Source organism: Dasypus novemcinctus, unplaced genomic scaffold (assembly GCF_030445035.2).
Source record: "Dasypus novemcinctus isolate mDasNov1 unplaced genomic scaffold, mDasNov1.1.hap2 scaffold_215, whole genome shotgun sequence".
Lineage (NCBI taxonomy): Eukaryota > Metazoa > Chordata > Mammalia > Cingulata > Dasypodidae > Dasypus > Dasypus novemcinctus.
Genome location: NW_026688187.1, coordinates 267,435 through 293,757, shown reverse-complemented (window position 1 = coordinate 293,757; position 26,323 = coordinate 267,435). Strand labels below are relative to the sequence as shown.

Here is a 26,323-nt window from a genome sequence, read left to right as displayed (position 1 = left end):
TATTATGATTTAGTTGAATTCTACTTTCTGTTCTCTAACCTTACTAATCTCCGGTCATGATGTTTCTGCCGGAAACCAGACCCAGCTAGTGCCCTGGTGCAATGACTCGGTGTCTGATCCCACCGGGTCTGTGGCCTCTGAAAAGAGTACTACCAACTAATTCAGCTAATCTGTCCCTCAGGACAGTAAAACTCTTCCCAACCCAGTAAAACGCCCCCACTGATCTGACTCTCTCCCTCAGGGAGCAACCAGCTCCGCCTGGCGGACGGGGACGGTCGCTGTGCCGGCAGAGTGGAGGTCCTTCACCAGGGCTCCTGGGGCACCATCTGTGGTTACGAATGGACACTGAACGATGCCCACGTGGTGTGCAGACAGCTGGAATGTGGAGTGGCTGTCAGTGCCACCGTCTCCACTCCCTTTGGAGAGGGATCAGGATACGTCTGGCTATACAACCTAAAGTGCACAGGAAAGGAGTCCCACCTGTGGAATTGCCCTTCAGCGAGATTGGGAAAATATCATTGCAGTCATCTGAACGACGCAGGAGTCATCTGCTCAGGTATGATCAGTGCATTGGCCACTAGCTTGGACAGTGGTCTCTGAACCTGGTATCTGAACACCTTTACAAGCAGAATGATGAACCTCTTTCCTTCCCTCTTACAAGTCTCAACTGCTAGTCAAAAAGAGTTTATTCTGGTATCACCTCAATTAAAATCAAGCTTCATGATTTTGTTTTTTATAATATACTGTGTAAGAGTGTACATTCACAAACCACCACACACACTCCCTTTGTGACTTGAGACTCGCAGAGGGAGGGATGGAAATAAGGTGAAACTTTACTTTCACTTTTGAGGACCAGTTGTTTCTGAATTGTGTGTTCCTATATGTAAGGTGAAACATAGCTTCGCACTGAGTTAATAGAGAAGCACAGGGGATACCGTTAAAGCACCAGAGAGAAATTTTGAGATTTGTGTCAAATTGCAACTCTCCTTTGCAGGTTCACACAATAAGTATTCATAGCTCCTAGGGTGGAAGGACCAAAAGGTTCTGGATAAAATGCTCCAAGTTGTAGGGTTCTCTTTCTCCCATTGTTACCAGAAAATATTCTTTCTCCCTTTTTTCTTTAAAACACCATCCACATAAACTCATATTTTGGAGAGAAACTCAGGCATGAACTGGAAAGTCATTGGTGGATGCAATAAAATATTAATTTGTGTGTTCTATGGTAGGAGATAGTGGTGTTTATATCTGATGGCTTCAATAAAGTAAGAGAAGTATATTTGGAAGTTGAGTGATAAGAAGGAGGTAAGGGGACAAATAGAACTTTTGAAGAGAGTGGAAGAGGCTTAGAGTAGCTGGACGTGGGGAGAGAAAGGCAGTGGGAACTGACAAAGGGCACATAAAGTATTCTCTGAGCAGTACAGAGGACCAGGTATGGCCTGCAGAATGCCCTGTGTACACCATGTGAGTTCTGTGAGGCTGATTGTAGGGACAGAGAAGACCAAGTGGTAAAGCTCAAAGTGGAAATATGGAGGAGTTCTGAATGATGAAGAAATTTGATTAAGTACCTTGCCTAAGAAGATAGGGTAACTATATCAGTGAGAATAGACAAGGATCTATCAAGCTGCAACTTTCAACTTGTCTTACAGGATTGATGCATATCAAGAAACAATTCTCACAAGTAGCAGTTTTCCTTTATTTTACATATCAAGGGCTCTCATAAATTTTCACAAAACTTTAAACTGCCTGCTTTTTTACTCTCCCACTAGAAGAAAAGATAAGAAATGTGTTTTGTTGCAATTTACATTCCTAAAACACCTACCAAATTTCCCAGGACATGGCACACTCTGAAAAGATGTTTGGGTTTTGAATAAAATGCCATTAAATTGAGTTCTCAATATTGCCTTCACACACCTTTCTCCTACCTCCTCCACCTGCCTGCTGTGTGGTCACAGGGGAGGGCCCATAACAAAGGCAGGACCAGTAGAAGTCCTGGCCCAGAATTTACTCTCTTCTTGTGGATCAGCATAGACATAGAAGACTAGGGAAGGCCAGTGTCTGCAGTCTCGGCTGTGAGGAGAAGACTTTTCTAAAGAACAGAGATGAATGAAGAGGAGCAGGGATTGGAAAGGAATTCAGGGAGGGAAAGTCATGGAAGCATTTGGTTCCGATTCCTCAAGCTTTCCTTTGGGAAACCTTTTCCATCAGCCATGCCAGCTTTGTTACCAAACCTCATTGAGTAGGGTTTCTGTCATTTGCAAATGACAGAGTCCTGATTAATACATATTCTGCATTTTAGAGTTAATGTTTTCTGTCTTAACAAAGCTAGACAGTGAGTTGCTTTGCGTTATGTCTCAAAACTCAGAGCAGGAACTGTTTACACTTCAGAGGGAGAAGACACATTGTTTCAGGAGACCACAGTACATGCTCATTCCAGGTATGTGCTGACTACCTCGGGCCTTTCAAATCATGCTCAGGACCTGACATATTCCATTCTCCAGTATGCACAGACAGATTTACAGGATTCAAATGGAAGGCTACCCTGACAAATAATTGAAGATCTCAGATCCATTGGCCCCTTCCAAGAGTAAAACTGCAGAGGGTAAGCTATCTCTTTCTCAGAAATGCCCCCAATTTTCAGAAGGAAGATGACCCACAAGTTCCTTATAGGGCTCTATATTATACTGAAAACTAGGGCATTATCTCAGAACTTTGCAAAGAGGTAGTACTATTCAATCTGAATCAAGCCATGCCACCAGTATTCTTGAGAGCTAGAAATGTACCACTGAAAACAACGAAAAGAAAAAGAAGATGGTGAACCCAAAGAGTGGTTTTCACCTCACTCATACAATATTTAGTAGGCCTTTTTCTCATATCTAAATGGGAAACAAATATAATTTGTGGCATTTGGGTAATATTGAAGTTTTATTCGTTCATTAAAAAAATTAAATTAGTTAATACCATGATACAGAAACTGAAGTCGTTTCTGGAGATAAAATAGTGAAAAAGATCAACCTAATTCTTGCCCTCAGTGAGCACTCAATGGGTAGATTTAAACCTTGTATTGATTAGTTGCTAGTTGTCAGGTTTTTATGTTGTTGTTCTTGCTTTCTTTGTTTTTCTTAAAGCCTTTACTTAGAGACATGATTGAAAACTTTACAGGTGCACATGAAACACTGAGACATGATCACAGGTTGGAATGAAGACAATCTAATAAGACAGCTTAAATGACTGTCAGCTAACATACAAGCTGAACTGCTGGGGATGTGACATTCTGTAGGACTGAGAGAAATGGGTACTAATGTTCCTCTCCTTCTCCCCCACCCTCTCCTTCAACAGAATCCATACCAACCTCCTCATAACCCTTCTCAAGGGCAGCCATGTCCTCACGGGCCTCAGAAAACTCTCCTTCCTCCATCCCTGGACCCACATACTAGTGAACAAAGTTTGCTTGGCAAACATCAGGTCAAACTTGTGGTCCAAGCAAGCCCAGGCTTGTGGCTGTGGTGTTGTTCAGCATGCACACAGCCCACTGGGCCTCAGCCAGTTCTCCACCAGGTACTGCAGTGGGGTCTGGTAATGCCAACCTTGAAGCCAGTGAGACATCAATCCACAAACTGGATGCTGTGCTTTGTCTTGATGATGCCAAAGGCAGCATTGATGCCTTTGGGAATCAGAGTACAACAGGAAGCAACCATGCATTTTTTAACTGTGACAAGGGTCTCATTTCACCATCTAGTTGGCTGGCTCAAAACAAGTATTTGCAAACTCCCACTGAGAACCTCACCAAGGTTCATGGACAAATCCCAGAGGTTCAAGAAAAATGTGGAGATCTACTGGCCCCCTTCCCCGACTCCTATAACACTCTGAGCTTTCTGAACATCCAGACTCACCAGTATACAACTTCTATTTCATATTGCTACCTAAGAAATTCTTTGAATTAGTCACCATGAAAAGGTACCCAAAAAATAAAATGTGAAACCATAGAAGTGGACTGGTTGTAATGAATATATTTCTTATCTTGAGCCATCAGTCTTTCTACCATTTTCCCATTAGTGAGTCACTTGAGGATAGGATGGGAAAAAAGCTGTCAGAATTCCACCTCTGGGAAGATGGCATTCTAAACTTGCGTCTCTTCCTGATAGGTCTCTACCCTCCTATGCTCCATGTCCTATTTTGTTTGTTGGGTTTTATTATTTTTTTACTGCTCAGTTGGTTCTGCTCTTCATACTTTGGCACCCAAGTTTGAATGCCCACCTACTTTGCAATTTCCTTCAGCCTATAATCCCTGATTGTTTTCATTAGATAACCTAAGCATTTGCAGTAGTAAATGGCATATTTCTACCTTTCAAAAATACTGGCCCAATGACTCAAACCTGATTAAAGAGCACACTTCCTTGCTAAGTTCTGAGATAATGCCCTAACCTTCAGGAAAATATAGAACCCTCCCAAGGGATTTGTGCATCATCTACTTTGATGAAAATTGGAAGGATTTCTGAGAAAAAAGTAGAATTGCCCAGTGCAGTTCTTGGCTTCATTGTTCTGCTCCTGACCTGGGCCAGTGGGATCTTAACTCTTTTAAAAAGGAAGCGTTTAGAGTAAAATTCATAAAATGAATGTTCTCAGAGGTTTGCCTGGGTATCAAACCTCATGAGGAATTCACTTTTTTAGCTGACTACAAAGTATGTGTTCCTGTCATTCAGCAGTTCTGAGTTGACCCTAAAAATTCCTCCCAAATCTGTCTTCAGAAACACAGTCGAGGATGACGCATTCTGATAGCACCTGTTGAATCCTCTCCCCGTGCTCTATCCCTGGGTGGGAGTGGAGACTTTCACACCACTGCTTGTAAGACGTCACTTCCAAATGCCAAGCCAGGATGATAACCACTCCCTGGGTTTGTTTTTCTCTCCCTTAGGATTTGTGCGCCTGGCTGGAGGGGATGGACCCTGCTCAGGGCGAGTGGAAGTGCATTCTGGAGGAGACTGGACTACAGTGTCTGACAGGAACTTCACGTTGCCCACTGCCCAGGTCATCTGTGCAGAGCTGCAGTGTGGCAAGGCTGTGTCTGTAGTGAGGGATGTGCCCTACAGAGAGTCTGAAGGTCAGGCCTGGGCTGAAGGATTCCGATGTAAGGGGCAGGAGCAGGAGCTCTGGTTCTGCCCTAAAGTGCCCTGCCCTGGAGGCACTTGTAACCACAGTGGGACAGTTCACATTGTCTGTTCAGGTGAGACTCACAGCAAGACTCTGACCTTCCCATAGCTTATTGGGTAAGAAAAGCATGTGGTGTTGCTGAAACCCTGTCTTCTCCTGCCAGAGTACACAGAAGTGCGGCTCATGAAAAATGGCAGCTCTCAGTGTGAGGGACAAGTGGAGATGAATATTTCTGGAGCCTGGAGAGCACTCTGTGCCTCCCACTGGAACATGGCCAATGCCAATGTGGTTTGCCGTCAGCTTGGCTGTGGAGTCGCCAGCTCTACCCGAGAAGGAGCATACGTTGTGGAAGGAGATGATGGGGTCTGGAAACACCGATTTCATTGCTCAGGGGCTGAGTCCTTTTTGTGGCAATGCCCTGAGACTGCCCTGGGGATCCCTGACTGTACCCATGGAAACACGGCCTCTGTGATCTGCTCAGGTAAGAGCCAGGTGAGGGCTAAGTGGTACTCAGGAGGTCCCTTGAGTGAAATGCTGAGATGAGCAGAGTGTGCAAATGCTGCCTTCAAAAGTAGGGCATGCCATGGGGAAATATGGCTCCTCTCATCGTTCATTCATCTGTCATTTAGGGACAGGCTTTTAAAAGCTTTTTTTTTTTTTAATAAACATGGTTAACTATATTTAAATATATTTTAAAGAAAAAAGTATAAACAATCAGCATATAGCACAATGAATTATAATAACACAAATACAGGCCTGTAACCATAATCCAGGTTAACAAAGTGAGTGTCAGCTGCACCCGGAAGCAACCTGCCCACCCCAGCAATCACTGTGCCCTCCTCTTCTCCAAAGGAAACCACTCTCCTAAACTCTGCTGTCTCAAAGTAGTTTTTCCTGTTTCTGAACTTTATAGAAAGCCATATACTTATTCTGTCCTGTGTGTAACTCCTTTGACTCAATATTTTGGCTGATTTTTTTCCGACATAGTCTAATATCCTTCAGTATGTTCTCTTTTATGTTTAACTTCCTTGATTCAAAATTATGTTTGTGATTCATCTATATTGTTTATAGCAGTGTTTTATTAATTATTATTGTGAGAAATATTCCATTGAATGACCACATGACAATGTGGATTCATTCAAATCATGAAAGAAATTTTGAGCTCTTTCAGTTCTTGACGATTACAAATAATGATGATGCAAACAATTGTGACATTAGCTTTTGGATCAAACATGCATGTATTTATTCTATGTATTTAACCCATGGCTTTTTGCTTTCACTCTCTTAATCATATTTTTAATTAGCTGGGTTCTTAATTTTAATCAAGCACAATTTATCAACTTTTTCCTGTCCCTTTAATACTTATTTCCTTTTTAAGTTACCTTTGCTTACCTCAAGATTCTGAAGATGTTCTCACACAGTATTTTACGGGTTTAATTATTTTTCTTTTACAAAGAATTGTACACTACTTCTAGAATTGATATTTATGTATAGCATGAGATAGGGATCAAGTTTTGTATTTTTATAAGGATATCCATATGAAGAAAGGACTCCAATCCTTTGCTGAAAGGATATCCACATAACAGGACTCCGATTCTTTCCCCACTGTACTACCAACTTTGTCATAAACAGTCTATATGTGTCTGAGTGTTTTCTGGACTTTCTATTCTGTTCCATCATATCATTTGTCTATCCTTCCTGCAGTACCACACTTCCTTATTTATTGTAACTTTAACTCTTGATATATGGTGAAGTAACTTATCTCACTTGGTTGCTTTTCTTCCTGAGTATGTTAGCCATTCTCGGTACTTTGCATTTCCATATAAATTATAGAGTTAGTTTGTCATTTTTCACCAAAACAATAGCGTGATAATATTTCGATTGAGATTGCTTTTAATCTACATATGAATTTAGAGATAATTTATTTTTACAGTATTCAGTCTCCCAATTCATTCATAAGGTGTGTCCCTCCATTCATTTAGGTCTCCTTCAATTTTTCTCAGAGGTCTTGGTCATCTTTGACTAAGTTTTCTTTTAGGTGATTTATGTTTTGGATGGTATTTTTCATAGAGCTTTTAATATTCATTTTTTAATATTCCACCACTGAGATATTTTTTCCAGGATTTTTGTATATAGCTGTGGAAGTTTGATATTATTTATTAACTCCAAAAAGGGATATTTGATTATTTTTGTAAACTGGTCTGTTCCTCTGTGCATGATACCCCATTGATTTTATTGTATTCAGAGGTTTCACTTTTATTTTATTAAATCAAGATTAGGGCTTTGATTCAAACATGTCATTAGGGTTACTCAGTTTGAGTCCGTACTTCCTTGGTGGGCTATGTAAACAGATACTCAATCAAGAAAGTCCAGAAGAAGCAGATACACAGAAGAACGCAGATGAAGAGACGCAGATCCATAGACAAGGCAGAGGCCCCAGGAAAAGATGAGCCATTTGCCTGGTAGTTTACAGCTCACCATGTGAAGAGACCAGAGCAGCTGAGCCCAGAAAGAAATGAGCCCCAGGAAGAGACATGAGCCCTATGCCAGCCTACAGCTGAGATGAGACCACAGAACCTTAAGAGGAAGAAGGAAAGCTGACATCTCCCACCATCTTGCTTCAACATGTGACAAATGACTTTGGGTGAGAAAGTACCTCTTATGGCACCTTGAGTTAGACTCATTAGGACCTTGTGACTGTAAGCGTCTGCCCCAAATAAATACTCTTTATAAAGCCAACAGATCTGGTACTTTGTATCACCACCCTTTTGTCTGGCTAATACAATGGCCCTTATCCCAAAATTCCAATTTTCAATATTCTAAAAGAATCTATCATGTATAGGTGTTGAATCTTTTCATTTGCTTTTTCCATATCTAATGCCATGATTATGTAATTCTTTTAATTTTGTTACTGTGGTGAATTTTACATATTTGCTTTACAAATGCTGCATTAATCTTGCATTTCTGGAACAAAGACCATTTCCGGACAACCTAAAGAATACAAGAGAATTGATGTATTCTTTTGTATACATCTCTGGATTGAAATTGCTAATATTTTCATGGATTCTGCATCTATATGCATTAAAGACGTTGCTCTGTAATTCTCGTTTCTAGGCAAAATTTCATGTGTTAAGACTTTGCAGTTCTCATAAAATGAGTTGGAAATTTTTTCCTCTTTTTTTATCCTCTGCAAGAGTTTGGTGTTTTCTTTATTTTGCTATGTATTTGTATAACTTTTTATTTTTAAATAATCACAAACTTACAGAAAAGTTGCAAGAATCATATAAAGAACCCTCTTAAAACCTTCACCCAGATTCACATATTAACATTGTACATATACATATGCACAAACACATACACAAAATATACATGCTTGGGTTTCTTTTCCTCTTAACCATAAACTGTCTTACAAACATCATATCCCTTAACTCTTAGGTACTTCATCACTCATTTCATAAGTACACAGATATTCATATAACAACTATATGGCTATCAAATTCAGGAAATTTTAAATTGACACAGTACTGATAGCTATGAACTGTGAAAGCCATCTGGGCCTGGAATTTCTTTGCTTTTTGTTTGGTTGGTTGATTGCTTTGGTTTGTTGTTGTTGAAAGGTTTTATTTTTTTTTTTAATTTCTCTCCCCTTTCCCCTCCCCACCCCGCAGTTGTCTGCTCTCTGTGTCCATTCGCTGTGTGCTCTTCTGTGACCGCTTCTATCCTTATCAGTGGCACTGGGAATCTGTGTTTCTTTTTATTGCGTCATCTTGTGTCAGCTCTCTGTGTGTGCAGTGCCATTTTTGGGCAGGCTGCACTTTCTTTCATGCTGGGTGGCTCTCCTTACGGGGTGCGCTCCTTGCGCGTGAGGCTCCCTTGCACGTGGGGCTCCCTTACGCGAGAGACACCCCTGCATGGCATGGCACTCCTTGCGTGCATCAGCACTGCACTTGGGCCTGCTCCACACAGGTCAAGGAAGCCCTGGATTTGCACCGCGGACCTCCCATGTGGTAGGCTGACGCCCTATCCATTGGGCCAAGTCTGCTTTCCGAAAGGTTTTAATTACAAGTTCAACATCTTTAACAAATTCAGGATTATTCAGATCTTCTATTCTTTATTAAGTCATTTTTATTAAGTAACGTATTATCAATGGCTTTGTCTATATCATTGATTTCTGTGATTACCCTTACTATTTCTTTTATCTACTTTCTTTGGTTTGATTTAACATTCACTTATCTTCCAGATATGAATGTTTTTAGCATTGATTTTGACTTTTTTTTTTTTTTTAAAGATTTATTCATTTATTTAATTTCCCCCCCTCCCCTGGTTGTCTGTTCTTGGTGTCTACTTGCTGAGTCTTGTTTCTTTGTCTGCTTTTTGTTTCTTTGTCCGCTTCTGTTGTCGTCAGCGGCACAGGAAGTGTGGGCGGCGCCATTCCTGGGCAGGCTGCACTTTCTTTTCAAGCTGGGCGGCTTTCCTCACGGGCGCACTCCTTGCGCGTGGGGCTCCCCCACGCGGGGGACACCCTTGCGTGGCACGGCACTCCTTGCGCGCATCAGCGCTGCGCATGGCCAGCTCCACACGGGTCAAGAAGGCCCGGGGTTTGAACCGCGGACCTCCCATATGGTAGACGGACGCCCTAACCACTGGGCCAAAGTCCGTTTCCCTTGAATTTATTTTAATTACATGCATTTAGGATTTAAATTTGACTCTAGCCAAAGATTTGGCTACCTTATATATATTTGGTTTTGTTGTATAAATATTATCATTTAGGCTAAAAGTCATTCTAATTAGCTCTGTTTTATTTAGAACTTTATTTTGCAATTTCCAAACAATTGAAAAATTTTGGTTAGTGTTTTGTTATTAATTTTTAGCTCAATTGCACCATAAGCAGACAGAACACTGTATATGATGTAAATCATTTGAAATTTATTGAACTTAGTTTATGACCCACCATGTAGTATATTTTATAAATATTCCATGTGTATTTGAAAATGGGTTTCCTATATTTCCTGACTACATTTTTTATATACATGTCAATTAATTAAATTTGTTAACCATATTATACATCTCTTCCATATATCTACTCATTTATATCTTGTTTTTCCATCAAATATTGACAGAATGTGTTAAAATTTCAAAATGATTATTTCTCATTTATGTTTTATCAGTTTTTGCTCCATGCATTTCAAAGCTTGTTTTATGTTAAATACAAATTTAGACTTGTTTTATCTTCCTGTTAGATTATGCCTATTAAAAATATGAAATATTGCTCTTTAGCAACGTTTTTTTCCAGAAATTCTACTTTGTACACTCTATTTCTTTGCATGGTATTTCTTTTTCATCATTTTGTATTATGACCTTCCTGTGTTCTAAAATTTATGGTGCGTCTCTTATAAGTAGTAAACAATGTTACCTTCCTTGCATTCTGTTGCTTACATGCCACTCACAAAGGTCAGCCCAGATTCAGGGAAGGAGGCAGAGATCCACCTCACGGATGTGGTATCAAATAATTTCTGCATATGTTTGAATTCCACCATATATATGCTAAACTATCCCACTGTGATAGCAATTTTCCAATTTCTACTTTAAGTTCTGTCAATTGTGACCTTCTGTATGCAAGACTCAGTATTAATATCTGTGAATGTTAGCACTTTTCACCACATCTCTTATGCTTCTTACTCTATTTTCCATTCTTTTTTCTTTCTGGGCTTTGTCTATGCATTTTCATCTGATTTTTCAGTTAAGTGTTTCTATCTTATGCTGTTGCACTGTTGCACTTATCCTTTGAATTCTTAGTTTTAGTTAGTGACATTTTTAGCTCAGAATTTCCAAGTGATTACCATTTTCTGCCAAAATATCAGTCTTGTCATTTAATTTCTTGAACATTTTATTCATGGTTATTAAATCCCTGTCAGATTACTCAAAAAGTAGGATGTCCTGGGCCGTTCTTCTTAATGAGTTCCTTTCCCTCCCGGTTTTTTATCAAATCTCTTCTCTCTGGGTATTGTTTGTTTTTTGTTTGTTTTTTATACACATTGTATATGAAGAGCTGTAGAAACCCTTCAGAAAAAATTTCATTTTGCTTCTTGCACTTTCTGAGTGAGGGGCAGATCACCTTACTTAAAGGGAATTGAAGACACTAGAATCTGGGGATCCATCCTTATGTGAACGGTCACACTTCCTTCCATAGAAGTTCATGTTTTCTCGTTTTTGACTGCAGATCTCCATGCTGGGGAGACCCTGGATTATAATTTGTGCTCTGGCAGCGTTGTGAGTCTATCAAAACCTCTGTTGAGTTTTTCAAGTTCTCACTCTTGCCTTTGAATTGGCAAATGCCTCCAGTGGGAAGGCGCCCACCTCGGGCCTTAAGTTCTCTCTGAGAGCTTGGCTCCAAAACTTATTGCTGTCTCGGTAACACTACAGTGTTGCTAACCAGGATTTTTATCTTCCAGCTTTTCGGAAGTCATTCTTCGCGCAATGATTTGCTTAAACCAGGCACGTTTGCCTAGTTTCTCCATAAAGCAGAATTCTCCACAATAGTTGCCTCTGAAGTTATAACGTCTCCCCTACATTAATTAAATCGTCTTCCTGTTCTCTAACCCACTAAACTGGTCGAACTTTCTGTAGGAAACCAGACCCAGGTAGTTTCCTGGTGCAATGACGCCATGTCTGATTCCGCGAGCCCTGCGGCCTCGGAGGAGAGCGCTGCCAACTGCTCAGGTGAGGGGTCCCCGGGACCAGGAAGCCCCTCCCATCCTGTCAAAAATCCCCACTGACCTGACTCTCTCCCTCAGGGAGCAGACAGCTCCGCCTGGCGGACGGGGGCGGTCGCTGTGCCGGCAGAGTGGAGGTCCTTCACCAGGGCTCCTGGGGCACCATCTGTGACGACGGCTGGGACCTGAGCGATGCCCACGTGGTGTGCAGACAGCTGGGCTGTGGGGTGGCCGTCAGGGCCACCGTCTCCGCTCACTTCGGGCCGGGATCGGGGCCCATCTGGCTGGACCACCTCAACTGCACAGGAAAAGAGTCCCACGTGTGGAAGTGCCCTTCCCGGGGCTGGGGGCGGCACGACTGCAGACACAAGGAGGACGCGGGGGTGGTCTGCTCAGGTCTGCCCTCCTTCTTGCCCACATCCTGGGGAGGCAGCCCAGTCTCAAAAGGGGTGGGGTCTAGGCCCCCTGGAAGCACGAGCTGAATCACCCACAGCACCAGGGACTCCCTGCCTGGGTCTTGTTTCTGAAATAGCCATGAAGAGTTTCTTTCTGCAGGGGTTTCACCTGACAAGATAGGTTTTTCTAGTGTTTCAAAAATAAAAATAGGACTCGCTCTTCAGTCAGAGTAAAAAAGGGGAAGAGGGATAATTTATAAATCCCCTTGCACACCTGGTATACAGCAGTGCACCCCTCCGCAGTACCTGGAGCGCTGCTGCACCTCACTTCAGCCACAGTCTCTGTGAAGAGACACAGTGTGGCACAATCAGAGAGAACAATGCACTGATTAAGTAAATGAATCAGAAAGGGGTTTATGAGCACTTTCCAGGGGGGGTCTCTCCTGCAGTGCCTGAGACAAGCAGGTCAATGGCCTGGAGTAACAGAAGGGTCAGAGCTTTAAGGCCCACTGCACCGGCCACAGTCCCTCTCATCTGTCTTCCGTTGCAGAGTTCCTGGCCCTCAGGCTGGTGAGTGAGGACCACGACTGCGCTGGGTGGCTGGAGGTCTTCTACAATGGGACGTGGGGCAGTGTCTGCAGAAGCCCAATGGAGCCCACCACGCTGGCCGTGATCTGCAGGCAGCTGGGCTGTGGGGACACCGGGGATCTCAATGTTTCTGCTGGCATCAGGGCAGTCTCTCAGCCCCACTGGGTGGATGGAATCCAATGTCAGAAAAATGACCCCACGCTCTGGCAGTGTGCTTCTGATGCCTGGGACCACAGCTCATGCCCTCCAAGTGAAGCAGCTCACGTCATTTGTGCAGGTGACTCTTTTGTCCAAATTTACACATATTAATTAATTATTTTAAATTCCTAATCTGATTATCCCCAAATCTCTGCCACATCTGAGTCTGGTTCTAATGTTTGCTTTGTCTATTCAGACTGATTTTGGCTCTTGTCATGCCTTGTAAATTTTGTTGAAAGCTACACGAGGTATCAGGCGAAAGTACTGAGGTAAATATGCCTCTTGTGTGAAACTTTATGTTCATTTGGGTGGGAGTTAGGATGCATTTACTGTTTGCTGTAGCTGTGGTTTCAGAGGCTAAAATTTTCTTCAGTGTGCGTCTTTTGCCTCTACTCTTCTCTATTGGTTTATCTAGAGACTCCTTAAATAGGGTCTCAGCCTTGCTTAAGCCCTTAATAGTGTCTCAGCCTTGCTTCAGCCCTGCAAGGGGAGTGGAAGGTTCTGGAATTCTACGAGTAGGTCTAAGCCCTATAGTGAGCCTGTGTTCCTGGGCTGTCACTTCACAAGTGCTTCTCAGCGCTTTTTTCCTCCCAGTAGTTGTGACAGGAAGGCTAGAGGTGACTGGAGTTAGGAGTGGGTTTTACCTTCTCCCAGGTCACTACAGCCCTGATAAAAGTTTCCCTTGAAGGCAGGCTGTTTTTAAGGAGAACAGAACACATGGGGCTTATTCCAAAATGCTTACTTTTCCCCTATCCTTGATGGGAGCAAGAGGTGATTTTTCTCTGATTTTCAACCTGAGAACCTGATGGTGCTCCTAGAGGTAAAACTTGAGAAGTGTTTCTGTCTCAAGCTAGTCCATGCTCATTCTCCAGCAAAACAGCTATGTTCTTACCAGGCTCCAGCAGTGGCTACTGCTCCCAGTCAGCTGTGATTCTTTGAATCTGCCTGTCTTTCCAGTGTTCAGGATGGTTTGCCCTGTAGACTCAGTTCTCAGGTGGCTCTAAGAAGAGATGTTGATTTTCAAGTTGTTCATTGTTTTTTCTTGTTGTCCTGATGAGAGTGATGACATCCAAACTTTTTACATATTGTACTACAAACTGAATGTCTACTCTTCTGCTGGGTGTTTTCCTGCCTCAATAATTGCTGTCCTTTATTCGTTCCTCTCTGTGCTCAACCTTGAAATACTGCACAGGCTTTGAGCTCGGTCCTGGGCAGTCGCCATCTATGTTCTCTTCTTTTTGACATCCTATTTCTTTCTTATTTTTCTTTTGTGAAACCAGCTTCATGAGAGTTTTCTTGAGACATTTCTTGAGAAACCTCTAGTTTGCTAGAACTAATGAAAAGAAGAACTGTTCTACAAAAAAAGCAAGCTGCCTCCAGTGTTAGAGTTATCATGGTTTCTCACTTGAGAACCAAGCAGAGGTTGGGAGATTAAATTTCAGAAATGTTCCACTTGGGAATTCTAGATGAGGTACATGGTTATATAGGGATAATATAGAAAGAGCATATAAATTCTAATATTTTCTAACAATGACTATATCCTAATTATATTTTCCTGTGAAATAAGATATTTTCCTATTATTTCACACATTCTTGGCTTTTCTATGAATTAATTTATTTATTCTTTGATCTTTTTTACTTTAATATGTTTTTCCAGTATCATTATATCTTATTTTGACAATTTTGTGTAATTATCTGTATGCTTAATCAATTTTTCAACTCAATTTCTAAGTATCCTTTTCCACATATCACTCATTTACTGGTCATCTGGGTTTCTAACCACTTTAAAATTCTCCTACTAACATTTCCCCTCCTTTTCCATATGATCACCCATTTTTCCATTTAAGACACCATGCTAAAATCACAAAAGCATCTTTTAACATTTGTTTCACATTCATATTTAAATTATACAATATGGCACATTTTTCTCTCAATCCCGACTACAATTTCCTCCTGTATTTCAGAATAATTTTTCTATGGCTCAGTGACCTTTAATAGAAAAAAATATCTCTTCTCTACTTCCAATTTATTCCATTTCACTTGTTAACTTATAGGGGAATTGAAAGAGTTGGATAATCACAAAGAGTAAACACACATCCAAAATTCCTTTCACAGTTCAATAGTAGAAAAAACAAAATAGGGCCCACAATTCAACTTATAATAACCTCTACTTTTATTGATATTTTTAGGAAATGAAGATTTATTGAATGCCTTCTAGGAACCAGGTAGTATTCTAGGAACTAGAGAGGTGAATAAGTCAAAGTCCTCTCTCTAACTGTGTGGTATGGTGGGGGTTGATTCAAACCAATCAAAATCAAGAAATAAATTACAGCAATTAATTTCAAATGGAGGAAGCAGTTGTGTCTGAACTGATAGAGAGTCCACCAATCATATAGAGGGTCCAGGGTTCTTTTATTTTTTTTTTTTATTTATTTCTCTCCCCTTCCCCCCACCCCGCCCCAGGTGCCTGCTCTCTGTGTCCTTTTGCTTTGTATTCTTCTGTGTCTATTTGTATTCTTGTCAGCAGCATAGAGAAATTTTTTTTAAATGACTTTAATATTTTTTTTAAAGATTTATTTATTTAACACCCTGCCCCCCCCCCCCATTGTCTGTTCTTTGTGTCTATTTGCTTCTTGTTTCTTTGTCCGCTTCTGTTGTCGTCAGTGGCAGGGGAAGTGTGGGCGGCGCCATTCCTGGGCAGGCTGCACTTTCTTTCGCGCTGGGCGGCTCTCCTTAAGGGCGCACTCCTTGCGCGTGGGGCTCCCCTACGCAGGGGACACCTCTGCATGGCGCAGCACTCCTTACGCGCATCAGCACTGCGCATGGGCCAGCTCCACACGGGACAAGGAGGCCCGAGGTTTGAACCATGGACCTCCCATGTGGTAGACAGACGCCCTAACCACTGGGCCAAGTCCGTTTCCCAGCATAGGGAAATTTTGTTGCTTTTTTCTTGCATCATCTTGCTGTGTCAGCTCTCCATGTATACAGCCCCACTCCTGGACAGGTTGCACTTTTCTCGCACAGGGCGACTCTCCTTATGGGGTGCACTCCTTGCGCGTGGGGCTCTTCTACATGGGGGACACCCTTGTATGGAACGTCACTCCTTCCGCAAATCAGCACTGCGTGTGGGCCAGCTTCACCAACAGGTCAGGAGGCCCTGGGTTTGAACCTTGGACCTCCTATGTGGTAGGCAGATACTCTAGTCATTGAGCTAAATTCCACTTCCCGGTCCAGAGTTCTATATCCAGGGCCTAATGAACCGTATGGTGAGCTGGCCCATGTGCAGTGCTGTCGCACGCAAAGAGTGCCATGTCACACAGGGGTGTCCTGTGCCATGCCAGGAGTGCCATGTCACACAGTGCTGATTTGCGGAAGGAGTGACGTTCCATACAAGGGTGTCCCCCGTGTAGAAGAGCCCCACGCGCAAGGAGTGCACCCCATAAGGAGAGTCGCCCCGTGCGAAAAAAGCGCAGCCTGCCCAGGAGTGGCGCAGCATACACGGAGAGCTGACTCAGCAAGATGATGTAACAAAAAAGCAACACAGTTTCCCTATGCCACTGACAAAGAATGCAAGTGGACACAGAAGAACACACAGCAAATGGACATAGAGAGCAGACAACAGGGGTGAGGGAGGGGAGGGAAGAGAAATAAAATAAATCTTTAAAAATATTTTCAAAAGATTATAATTTTGATAAATATGAAATTAGGATAAAATGAGAGAAAGACTATTGACAAAGTTAGGGATGAGGTGGTATTGATTTAAAATGGTGAGATACTGGGACTACAGCTCTAGGAGAGTCTGGGGTGCTAGTGAGGTCAAGATCAGTCCATCAAGGCAGATACTGGCCCTAGGATGGCCTCACTAGCAGCTGTCCTCCCTCAACACCCAGGACACCACAGGGATCTTGTCTCTTCTCTCAAAGCCCCATAACTTAAGTTCTGGCTTCCTAGAGTCTCCAAGAGCACCTACTCATCCAAGACCTTGCCAACCTAGGTACTTAATGCATGGGCCAGGACACAGGTGTGTATCACTGTGGAACACAAAGATCAGAGGTGTCTGAGGTGTACCCACTCTCCTTAATGAGCCTCAAACCTCAAATTGAGGTTTCAGTTAGTCAAGCAGAGGAACACTGAGAGTTGAGGAATTCTACTTGTTTGTGGGACTCACCAGTTTCTGTAAAGACTAAAAGATCCTAAATTCCACTTTGGCCATGAAGCCAAAAGGGTACAGCCCAAAATTCTGTCTCTACTTTCCTGAGGAGGAAGGAGGAGGAAGGGGAACATTTATATATCATATATATAAACTGATGAAGCCACAGCTCAAGAAAAAACACGTGAAATACCACTTTAAAAGTCTCAAATAGACCCCTTTTAAAGGTGATGTTTCTCTTTGCTCTTGATTTCTTCTTGCCTTTGTGCTGAATGTGCTCTTAAGAGAATGTGCTGACACAGTCAGACTTGGTGACCACTTGACCAAGCCCAGCTGCGGAGGTCCAGCTCTTACCCATTGTCTGTTTCCGCAGGAGCAAGACCCAAGAGCTGTCCCACAGCAACCACCTGCACAGGTACATCGACCCCTCCCACCTCCCCTGTTGGCCCTCAGGCGCCCTCCACTCTTCCCCTCCCCCTTCCCTACTCCCCTCTCCCCTCCTCCCTCTCTCCTTTCCTCCCTCTCTGCCCTTCTCCCCTCTCCCCCTCTCCCTCTCTCTGGGGTTAGTCACCAGAGGTGCTGATGCCTTTTAGACAAAGAGAAGCTCAGGCTCAGGGGAGGAGACTCCGCGTGCTCAGGCCGAGTGGAGGTTTGGCACGAGGGCTCCTGGGGCACGGTGTGCGACGACTCCTGGAGCCTGGCGGAGGCCGAGGTGGTGTGTCGGCAGCTGGGCTGTGGCTCCGCCCTGGAGGCCCTGCGGGAGGCCGCGTTTGGCCCGGGCAACGGGAGCATCTGGCTGGACGACGTGCGGTGCGGGGGCAGCGAGGCCTCCCTGTGGGGCTGCGCTGCTGCGCCCTGGGGGCGGGGCGACTGCAAGCACGAAGAGGACGCTGGAGTGAGGTGCGCTGGTGAGTGCGGGCCGGGCCTTGGCGAGGGGGAGGGAGGGGTGAGTGTGCGCCCAGAAGCCCTCTTGGCAGCGCTGCTGCGGGGACTCTGGCTCCCAGATAGGTGGCGTCTGGTCTCCTGACTCTTGGAAGACAAGAACATGCAGGGTTGGTCCTGAGACCCTAGCGCTCTCCCAGGCCCACCCAGTCCAGTGGTCTCACTGCCTTCTCTTCTCTGCAGGGGAGAGGACCACGTTGCCCCCCAGCGCCAGAGGTGAGTGGCTCTTCTGCCCTGAGCCCTGTGGTAGAGACACCCAGATTTCCAGGGACCTGCGCTGCGGAGCCTACATATTTCTGGCATATTTAATGGTATCAATAGAGGAAAGGCCTGATGACCAGGTGATCACTGTCCATTAAGCTGTGAAGGCGTGAAGCTCTGAAGGTTCACCAGCCTTCCCTGTACAGAAACCCCTAGGACCAGACCCAGAGGTCAGCTGACTCATCAGGCCAGGACCTGGGGTGCAAACTTCTTGGGGCTCCTGCAGACTCACTGTATCTGAACTAGGGAATTCATGGCCCTGCAGACTCAGAAGGTGACAGAGAAAAGGGGGTTCTCCTGGGCCAAAAGCCTCATGGTCCTTTGGTCTCCACAGGGCCCAATCCTCCAGGCTCAGCTCCCATCCCCAGCATCTTCTCCCTGCCTGGGATCCTCTGCCTCATCCTGGGGGCCCTGCTCTTCCTGGTCCTCATCATCCTGGCGACTCAGCTGCACAGATGGAGAGCAGAGCGCAGAGGTGGGCCCTGGGGGGGCTCACTGGGGAACACGGAAGGAGTGTCTGCAGGACATGGGGACGGGTGTGACAAGCTGAAAAGTGCACATGTTCACGTCTTTACTCCCATTATCTGGCAAGTCTCCCCAGTCTCTTCGGTAGACTACAGGATTAACAAACTCAAGTCCTTCATCCAGGGTTGAGTGTGGAAGCTCTAAAAAAGTGTGACTTCCTGTGTGTTTTAGTTTCCTGGCTGCCAAAAAAAATAGGTGATTTAAGCCAAAGGAATTTATGGACACAAGATTTTGAGGCTAGAGAAATTCTAAAATCAGGCGTCATCAAGGCGATGCTGTCTCCCAAAAGAATGTGGCCTTCTGGACTGGCTTCCAGAAATCTGGTCCTTGGCTTCTCTGTCACTTGGTAATGTGCATGGCAGCCTCTCCAGGCTTCTCCACTCTCTTCCGTGTTTCATTGACATTGAGCTTCTGGCTGCTCCCTCTGGCTCTCTCTCCATGTGTCTAAACTCCATTCTGCTTATAAAGGACTTCAGTAATAAGTTAAGACCCATCATGATTCAGGTGAGCCACACCTTAACTAGAGGGATCTCTTCAAAACATCCTGTTTACAATGGGTTCATACCCACAGGAGTGGGTTAAGTTTAAGAACATGTTTTTCTGGGGTACATAGCTCCAAGTCACCACACCATGTCAACAGTGTCTAAGGAGATGGAGTGTAGGTTTAAGCTCAAGACAGGGTCAGGAAACCTAGCTCTGGATCAAGAGGGCACAGGCTATGGGAAGAAGCCCTGGCAGCCCTTAAGGGTTTCTCCCAAGGTGAACACTGGGGAGCTCTGAAGGTTTGGTTTATTGCCCAGAGGATTGCCTCTGGGTGGGACTCTGAACTGGTGCTGTTTTTTCCAGCCTTGCTTGATTACGAAGATGCTCTGGATGAGGCCTTGTACCAAGAGATTGATTACCTCGTAAAACCAGAAAAGGAGGATCTGCTGAGCAGCGCAGGTGTGTGTCCCATGCCCTCCCCTCTGTTTGTGAGCTGACTGAGTTTGGGTATCTTCTGCAAGCACAGACCACCAATAACCCAACCTTGCATGGTCAGCCTACTCCAGGCACTCTCTCCACATGCCTGGAGTATCAAGATTTCCTCTAAACCTTGACATTGGCCTTCATACTATAGGAAAGCTTTTGCTGCTTGTCTGTGATGTTTTTCTCCCTACTAGGAAACCTGTCTGGTGACTCAGTGACAAGGCTGCCATATTACACAGGGGACAACGAGGAGGATGGAAACCCCAAATCTACCCCAGGTAGTAGGAGTGGGTCTTCCTGTGAATGGTGGTGAGGAGCAGGAGGAAGCTTGTCTAGAAGGATGTCCATCTGTGTTTAGGATGGGAAGGATCTCTTCTCTCCAGGTGGCACTCATTCTTTCCTCTATCTACTTACTCTGTGACCTCAAAAAAGGAAAGATTAGACTCAGTTCTCTGTTTTCATGGATACTTCTACTCAGTCAAAAACTTATGTTTAATGTACTATTACAGATTCAAAAGCCATATTTTTTAAATAACATCTGAAACTGAAAATATCAAAAATTCCATCATGAGAAAGAACCCTGTGGAAAGTGGTTTTGAAATAGTGTGATATTTGGACCATTTTGTGGTTTGCGTGTATAATGAAAGAGAAAATTTGACATTGGCATAGCTCTAGAAGCAGCATGGTGGCCGTTTTATCAACTACAAGAATCTCTTATTTGCAAAGGAACTAAGGAGAGAACGCTCACCTTCCATTTTTCTCAGACAGTAGAGTCGGACAGCCCATAGGTGGGGACAAGTACAGAATGGCTCTGCGGATAGTGAGGTCAACAGAGCACTGGAATTTCTCCTGTGATTACATTAGTGGTATCTCCTGTCTCTGGGTGATACCAAGGCCTCCTTCTCCCCAGCAACTCCATGTCACTCACAGCCTCAGAAAATAAGGGAATTCTTGGGTTCTCTTGGAACAGAATCACACCCCCTCAGTCACAGATATGTACACATTATTTGTTTCAGACTGTTACCAAAAGTTTGAAACTAGTAGCTGAAACTCATAGCACAATAGCTTTTGTTTAAGACCATTTTAGAAAAATGGGACCATTTTAGAAAAATATTATTGACCGTGAAATATTGGAATATTTTAAGGATTTGAATGTTTTATGGGAATATTGAGATCAAATATGTGCCTTGGAACAGCCTTGGAATATGGGAACTATATCTATCAACTATAATAATCTCTACATTATAAAGGTTTTGGGGTGTCATCTGGTCCAACCCATATTTGCTATTCCACCTAAGTCCTTGTCTGCTTTCAGAGGCTCCAGGGCAATGCGTTGATGCCACAGGAAATGGTTATGATGATGTTGAAGAATTACCTATTCCTGAAATTCCTCCTGTCCCTGAGATAAATGGGAATTATTCTTTCTCAGATGAAAGAGATGGTGCAAGGTATTCCCAGACAGGTGAGTGGTCAGCTGTCTCCAGTGGTCTAGCTCCTTTGTCAAAAAGAAGGTGAATTTAGACCCATCAAGAGTTGTTTTTTCCTGCACTATCAGAATGTTGGTAGCTTTGTCTATTTAGATGAGATCAGCTCTTCTTTATCCCTCATACACTGCAGCAGTTTCATCTGCTCTGAGAGGAGGAGTATATTGTATCCTTTGTGTCCATGCCCACTATCCCTTGGAGGTGGACATGCAGAGCTTTTGTTCACATTTTCACACTCCAAACTTAGACATTTGTTTGACAATTTGGAGGTTCTTTCAGGTAGTGAGAGATGACATGGAAAGGTTCTTTAATAACAAGGTTAGTCGAATTTATGAGTTGTTTTCTGGGATTTGATTGAATAGCCCCCTTAGCCATCTGACAGATGACCCATGATTGTTCTCATAAATACTTTGGGTCAGGCTTAGTCTGTTTTTGAGGTTCTGAGGGATCTAAGGAGGTCATCCCGTTCCTTAAGAAATCAGACTTCCTTAAGGTATCAAGGCTTTGCACAGGGCAGCTGACAGGATGCAGTGATTCTAGTGTTTCAGACAATCACAGAGTCCCACAAATCTGTTTGTGGCCACTCTGTACTGATCTCTGCTTCCCCACGGGGACTCTATCTTTTTACACCACTGTCATCAGGATTCTCCTTGCTGTTTCAGATGCCTCTCTGCAGTCTCCTAGAGAAACTGTCAACCCTAGGGTGGAAGGCAGAGGTTCCTCATTGGTCCTGGGGCAAGAGGAAGATCGTGGGTATGATGATGTTGAACTTAGCACCATGTAGCACCATTTTTGGAGCAAACAAGTCTGCAGAGAATCTACTGTTATCTTTACAAAATAAATGAAAACCTTCTCTGTTTCATTTCTGCAAAGTTTTTATGTGTACCTATAATGAAAGAAAATTATTCCTAATAAATACTCTGAGTTTCCCAGACCAGTGCCCTTCCCTTGTGAATCAAAGTAGATTCACCCTGTTAACCTCAGAATATTCAGTCTTCAAACATGTGCCTTTCCCCAGGTGAAAACTCAACTGAAAAGTCAGTGTTAACACCTTCATACAGGCTATATTCTTGCCTTCCTTTCGATACAGAGAAGTACATACTTTTCTTTAAGAGCATGAAACTCTAAAATCAGGCCCATAACAAACCACTTTCTCTTAGGAAGAAAATTTATGAAATGCACAGTTGAATATTCCAAAATATTCCACCCTCTAGTTGATTCTGTCCTTGAGTACTACACATTTCAAATACAAGAGTTAGACAGAAACAATATACACTCCAGCTAAAGCTCCACAAATTAGAGTGAATCTCTAATTTCACTAAACCATCAAATGACTATTGAAATAAATTGATTAATTGATAGTCTCAGTCTTTTCTCGCATCACATTTTTGTGTATCCAGACAGAGAAGTTTACCTGGATCTCTTTAAGGGATAACTCTCGGTACGAAATCTGAGTTTTAATGCCTTGGCCATTGTCCTAACTGTACTACATAGAATAAATTATCTAGATCAGAGAAGACTGCATTCCCATTAGGAGGCCATAAGCCTGAAAGGGACATAAGATCTGTTTATCAAAACAGAATCAGATGCAGAATAGCAGCACAAATATGGCAAAGAGAACCTATTTGATAGAAATCCTGAGAAATAATAACATCCCCCTGCTCTAAAGAGTGATTCAGAGAATTGTTTTGCATCAACCTCTGTATGAGGCTCTATCCACCAGTCATCCCCTCCCCCCCATATAGGTCCATACCAATCCATTGATCCGAGGCAGCTCTGTGCACCAGCCAGAATCATATCGATTAATCTTGAACAATGGGTGAGTATAGAGACAATCACACTCATTTTCCCTATTCATATATAAGCCCAAGAAATTACAAATCCAAAATAATATCCAACCTAGAGCAAAGAAAATGAAGTGAAGATCTGCTGGATAACATTCTTACACCATAACCCTTGCCCCTCCTGGCGAGATGTCAATCAAAATAGAATCACACAGAAATAAATGCCTAGCAACATTCACAAGAGGCTATAAAGGGGAGCAGATGTGGCTCAAGCAGTTGGACACCTGCTTCCCACATGAGAGGTCCCAGATTCAGTCCCCAGTGCCTCCTAAAAAGAAAACAACAAACAGATAAACGAAAAACCAACTCTAAGGGAAGCCAGTGTGACTCAGTGGTTAAGGCCCAGCTTCCCACATACAAGGTCCCAGTCCAATCCGCAGGGGTCCCTCAAAAAAAAAAAAAAAGGCTATGAAAATTATGTTAGACAGGGTAGAAAGGGAGACACACTAAAAGGATATGAGAGATTGTAAAATGAAGGATAGATTTTGATTTCTTATTGATTATACACAGAATGGTTATTTGTGGGTGCCCAAGAGTTAAGAAAAAGAGCTCAAATCCATTGAGAATAAGAAAGATTATGTAAACAGATTGCAAACTCTATTCACCACTATGGAATCAGTATATGATGGAAGAAACGAAATGAAAGATGGTTATATACATTTCTGGATATAAACAACAGAGAAGTTTAATATTACACTTTATAACCCAGCAGCATCTCATCTGTTAATAAGAGCAGAGCACTGAGTTGATGCTTATCTGTAAGCAGTGAGAATAAAACCAGAAAAATTATACAAAGTACAAGAAACGCCTGTGGTGACTGTGGTCTCTCTGCTGCAACAGCACCAATCTTGCACTCCAGGTATAAATGAAGGAGGGGGGATTCCAAGACGTCCTACTGACCCAGTGTGGAAAGATTATCAGAGTCCACATACAGTCTGTGGATAAACATTAAATTACTACACAAACAGAGCATTTGTGAATCAGGACTGAGATAAAACATAAGGAGTTGCTGAGAAACAGAAATAAGAAGGACATAGTCATGATAATTTGGGAAATGCAATCAGATCAGGCTCATGAAGGAGAGCTGAAAAGATAAGTCAGAAGAGAAGAAGATATTTCCAGCTGATCAGTGGGCTCATCATCAAACTGGATGTTGTGCCCCTCTCAATTTAGAGGTGAAATGGGCATTGCCATTCCATTCGGGATGGAGGAATTATAAATGGATTAGAGTTAGGGAAAAAAAAAGAATTTGAATATGTATCTGAATGGTAGTAAAGGATTTCACTTGTTATTAATTTCCTAATTTTAGTGGATTTTTAAAATCTGTATGTAGTTTTGCAAATATCACAAGGAAAACCTTGTGAGATTTCCAACCTATATTGATAGATATATAGATATGTATGACAATAAATTTCTTTTCTTTAAAAATAAACTAGATTTTGGATACCCCACCCATCATTTTGTGTACATCTTTACTTTCAAATACAATAGTTTCCAAAGTCATCTTATACCAAGGAGCCCGATTCTTCTCAATGGAGACTGGTATTAGAAATGAAGGTCTGTGTCCTGGATGAACTTTTGCTCCTGGGATGAGATTGCTTTAATGCCCTTTCAGCAGACAGAGTAGGATATAGATGGTTCCAAATCATTTGTTCATACAGACTCCTCTAATTCCAATCCAATACCACATAGTTTTTCTTTCTTTTCCCTCTTCCATATCTGAAGTTTCCTTCTCCAATAATGATAATCCCATCTCCCAGAAATTTTAATATATTTTCTCATTTGCTCATTCCTACAGTCACAAACTACTTTCAGAATTGCTAGACCCACAGCATTATCAACATCAAATATATTAAGAAAAGGTCAAGATTGTGTTCATATTCTTTTTGTCTTAGATCAAGGGTCCACAGTCCAAGTACTGAGTTCAAAATTACTAGAATTGTTTTCTTTTTCTCTTTTGTGTAATTATGTTATTCATGTGACATTAAGTTCTGTTCATTTGTTTCTATATACCAACCCTACAGTATATGAAGAGTGCCTATTTCCTTCAGTGTTGCTTACAGGCTGTTAAAAGGTTTTGGAATTTTTACCAGTCTGATAGAGGAGAAATAGTATCTTAGTGCCATTTTAATTTGCATTGCTCTTATTATAAGTGAAACATATTTTCATACTTAATGGGAATTTTATACCAGAGAGGAAGCCCACTGGTCTGAAATTCTTCCTCTGATAGTTCAATCCTTTAAGACCCCTCTAATCACATCTGTAATATCCAAGTAGCCAGAAGTTCCTATATTTCGGTCTATATTCCTTCTGGATTTGCTCTACCTAGATTTCATCTTCTTGCGTTCTTCTCCTCCTTGGATTATTGCCAGTCTAGCCTCCATTAGCGTGCAGTAAGGAGAGGTATAAGATGAGATAATTCACTTAGAAAGCTTTTATAATTGAACAGAAAGAAGTGACAATACCCTAAACAAAGAAGAGGAAGTAATAGAGAAGAAAAGAATGGATTAACAGACTTTGATGACCAACTGGATATGAGAAGAGAATTAGGTGAGTTCTGTATGGGCTTAAATAATAATTGGCAAACATGGGAGTAAGATGAGAAAGGTAGAGGTAGTTATATAGGATTAGATTTTTAGTTGGTCCAAGAAAATTTGGGCAGGGTAAGGAAACTACAGACATCCCCTGCAATGCCAACAATCCCAACTTTGAAACTCACAGTCCTATCTGTTGCTTAGGAATTAAGAGATGAACTGGCATCTCAGTGAAGAACATACATTAATCTTCATGATTACTTTTCCATGAGATCATCTTGCTAGAAATGAAGGCCCAGTGTGGACCAAGTTTAGAGTCCCCTATCTAAGTAAGAGTGAACTAGAACTTTTATGTGCCTGGGCAACGTAATGCCTTGAGTATCCTGTGGAGGACATGAGAAAACAGATCAGTTCACTCACCTGATACTTCCTCTGGTGGAAACTGTGTTTCTGGACAAATCCTCTAAGAGCAATTGTGATGAAACTTCCTAAATTATCAAGAAAGCAAAAAGCATTTTGTTCAGAATATTTAATTGTGAACATTTTCCATGTAGTACAGTTATAGGTCAGCATTA

The 26,323-nt window shown here is 42.7% G+C and overlaps 1 protein-coding gene across 1 annotated transcript; it reads left to right on the top strand.

Moving 5' to 3' along the window:
- Positions 1–101: 101 nt before the first annotated feature.
- On the top strand, positions 102–22,232 carry LOC101424242 (antigen WC1.1). Its single transcript, XM_071213630.1, has 15 exons — positions 102–126; positions 242–556; positions 4,913–5,221; positions 5,312–5,629; positions 11,776–11,868; positions 11,943–12,257; positions 12,807–13,121; positions 17,566–17,607; positions 17,786–18,100; positions 18,318–18,350; positions 18,730–18,870; positions 19,767–19,862; positions 20,081–20,164; positions 21,202–21,348; positions 22,033–22,232. Exons 1-15 carry the CDS (start codon positions 102–104, stop codon positions 22,152–22,154), a joined length of 2,670 nt encoding a protein of 889 aa, XP_071069731.1. The 3' UTR covers positions 22,155–22,232.
- Positions 22,233–26,323: the final 4,091 nt, after the last annotated feature.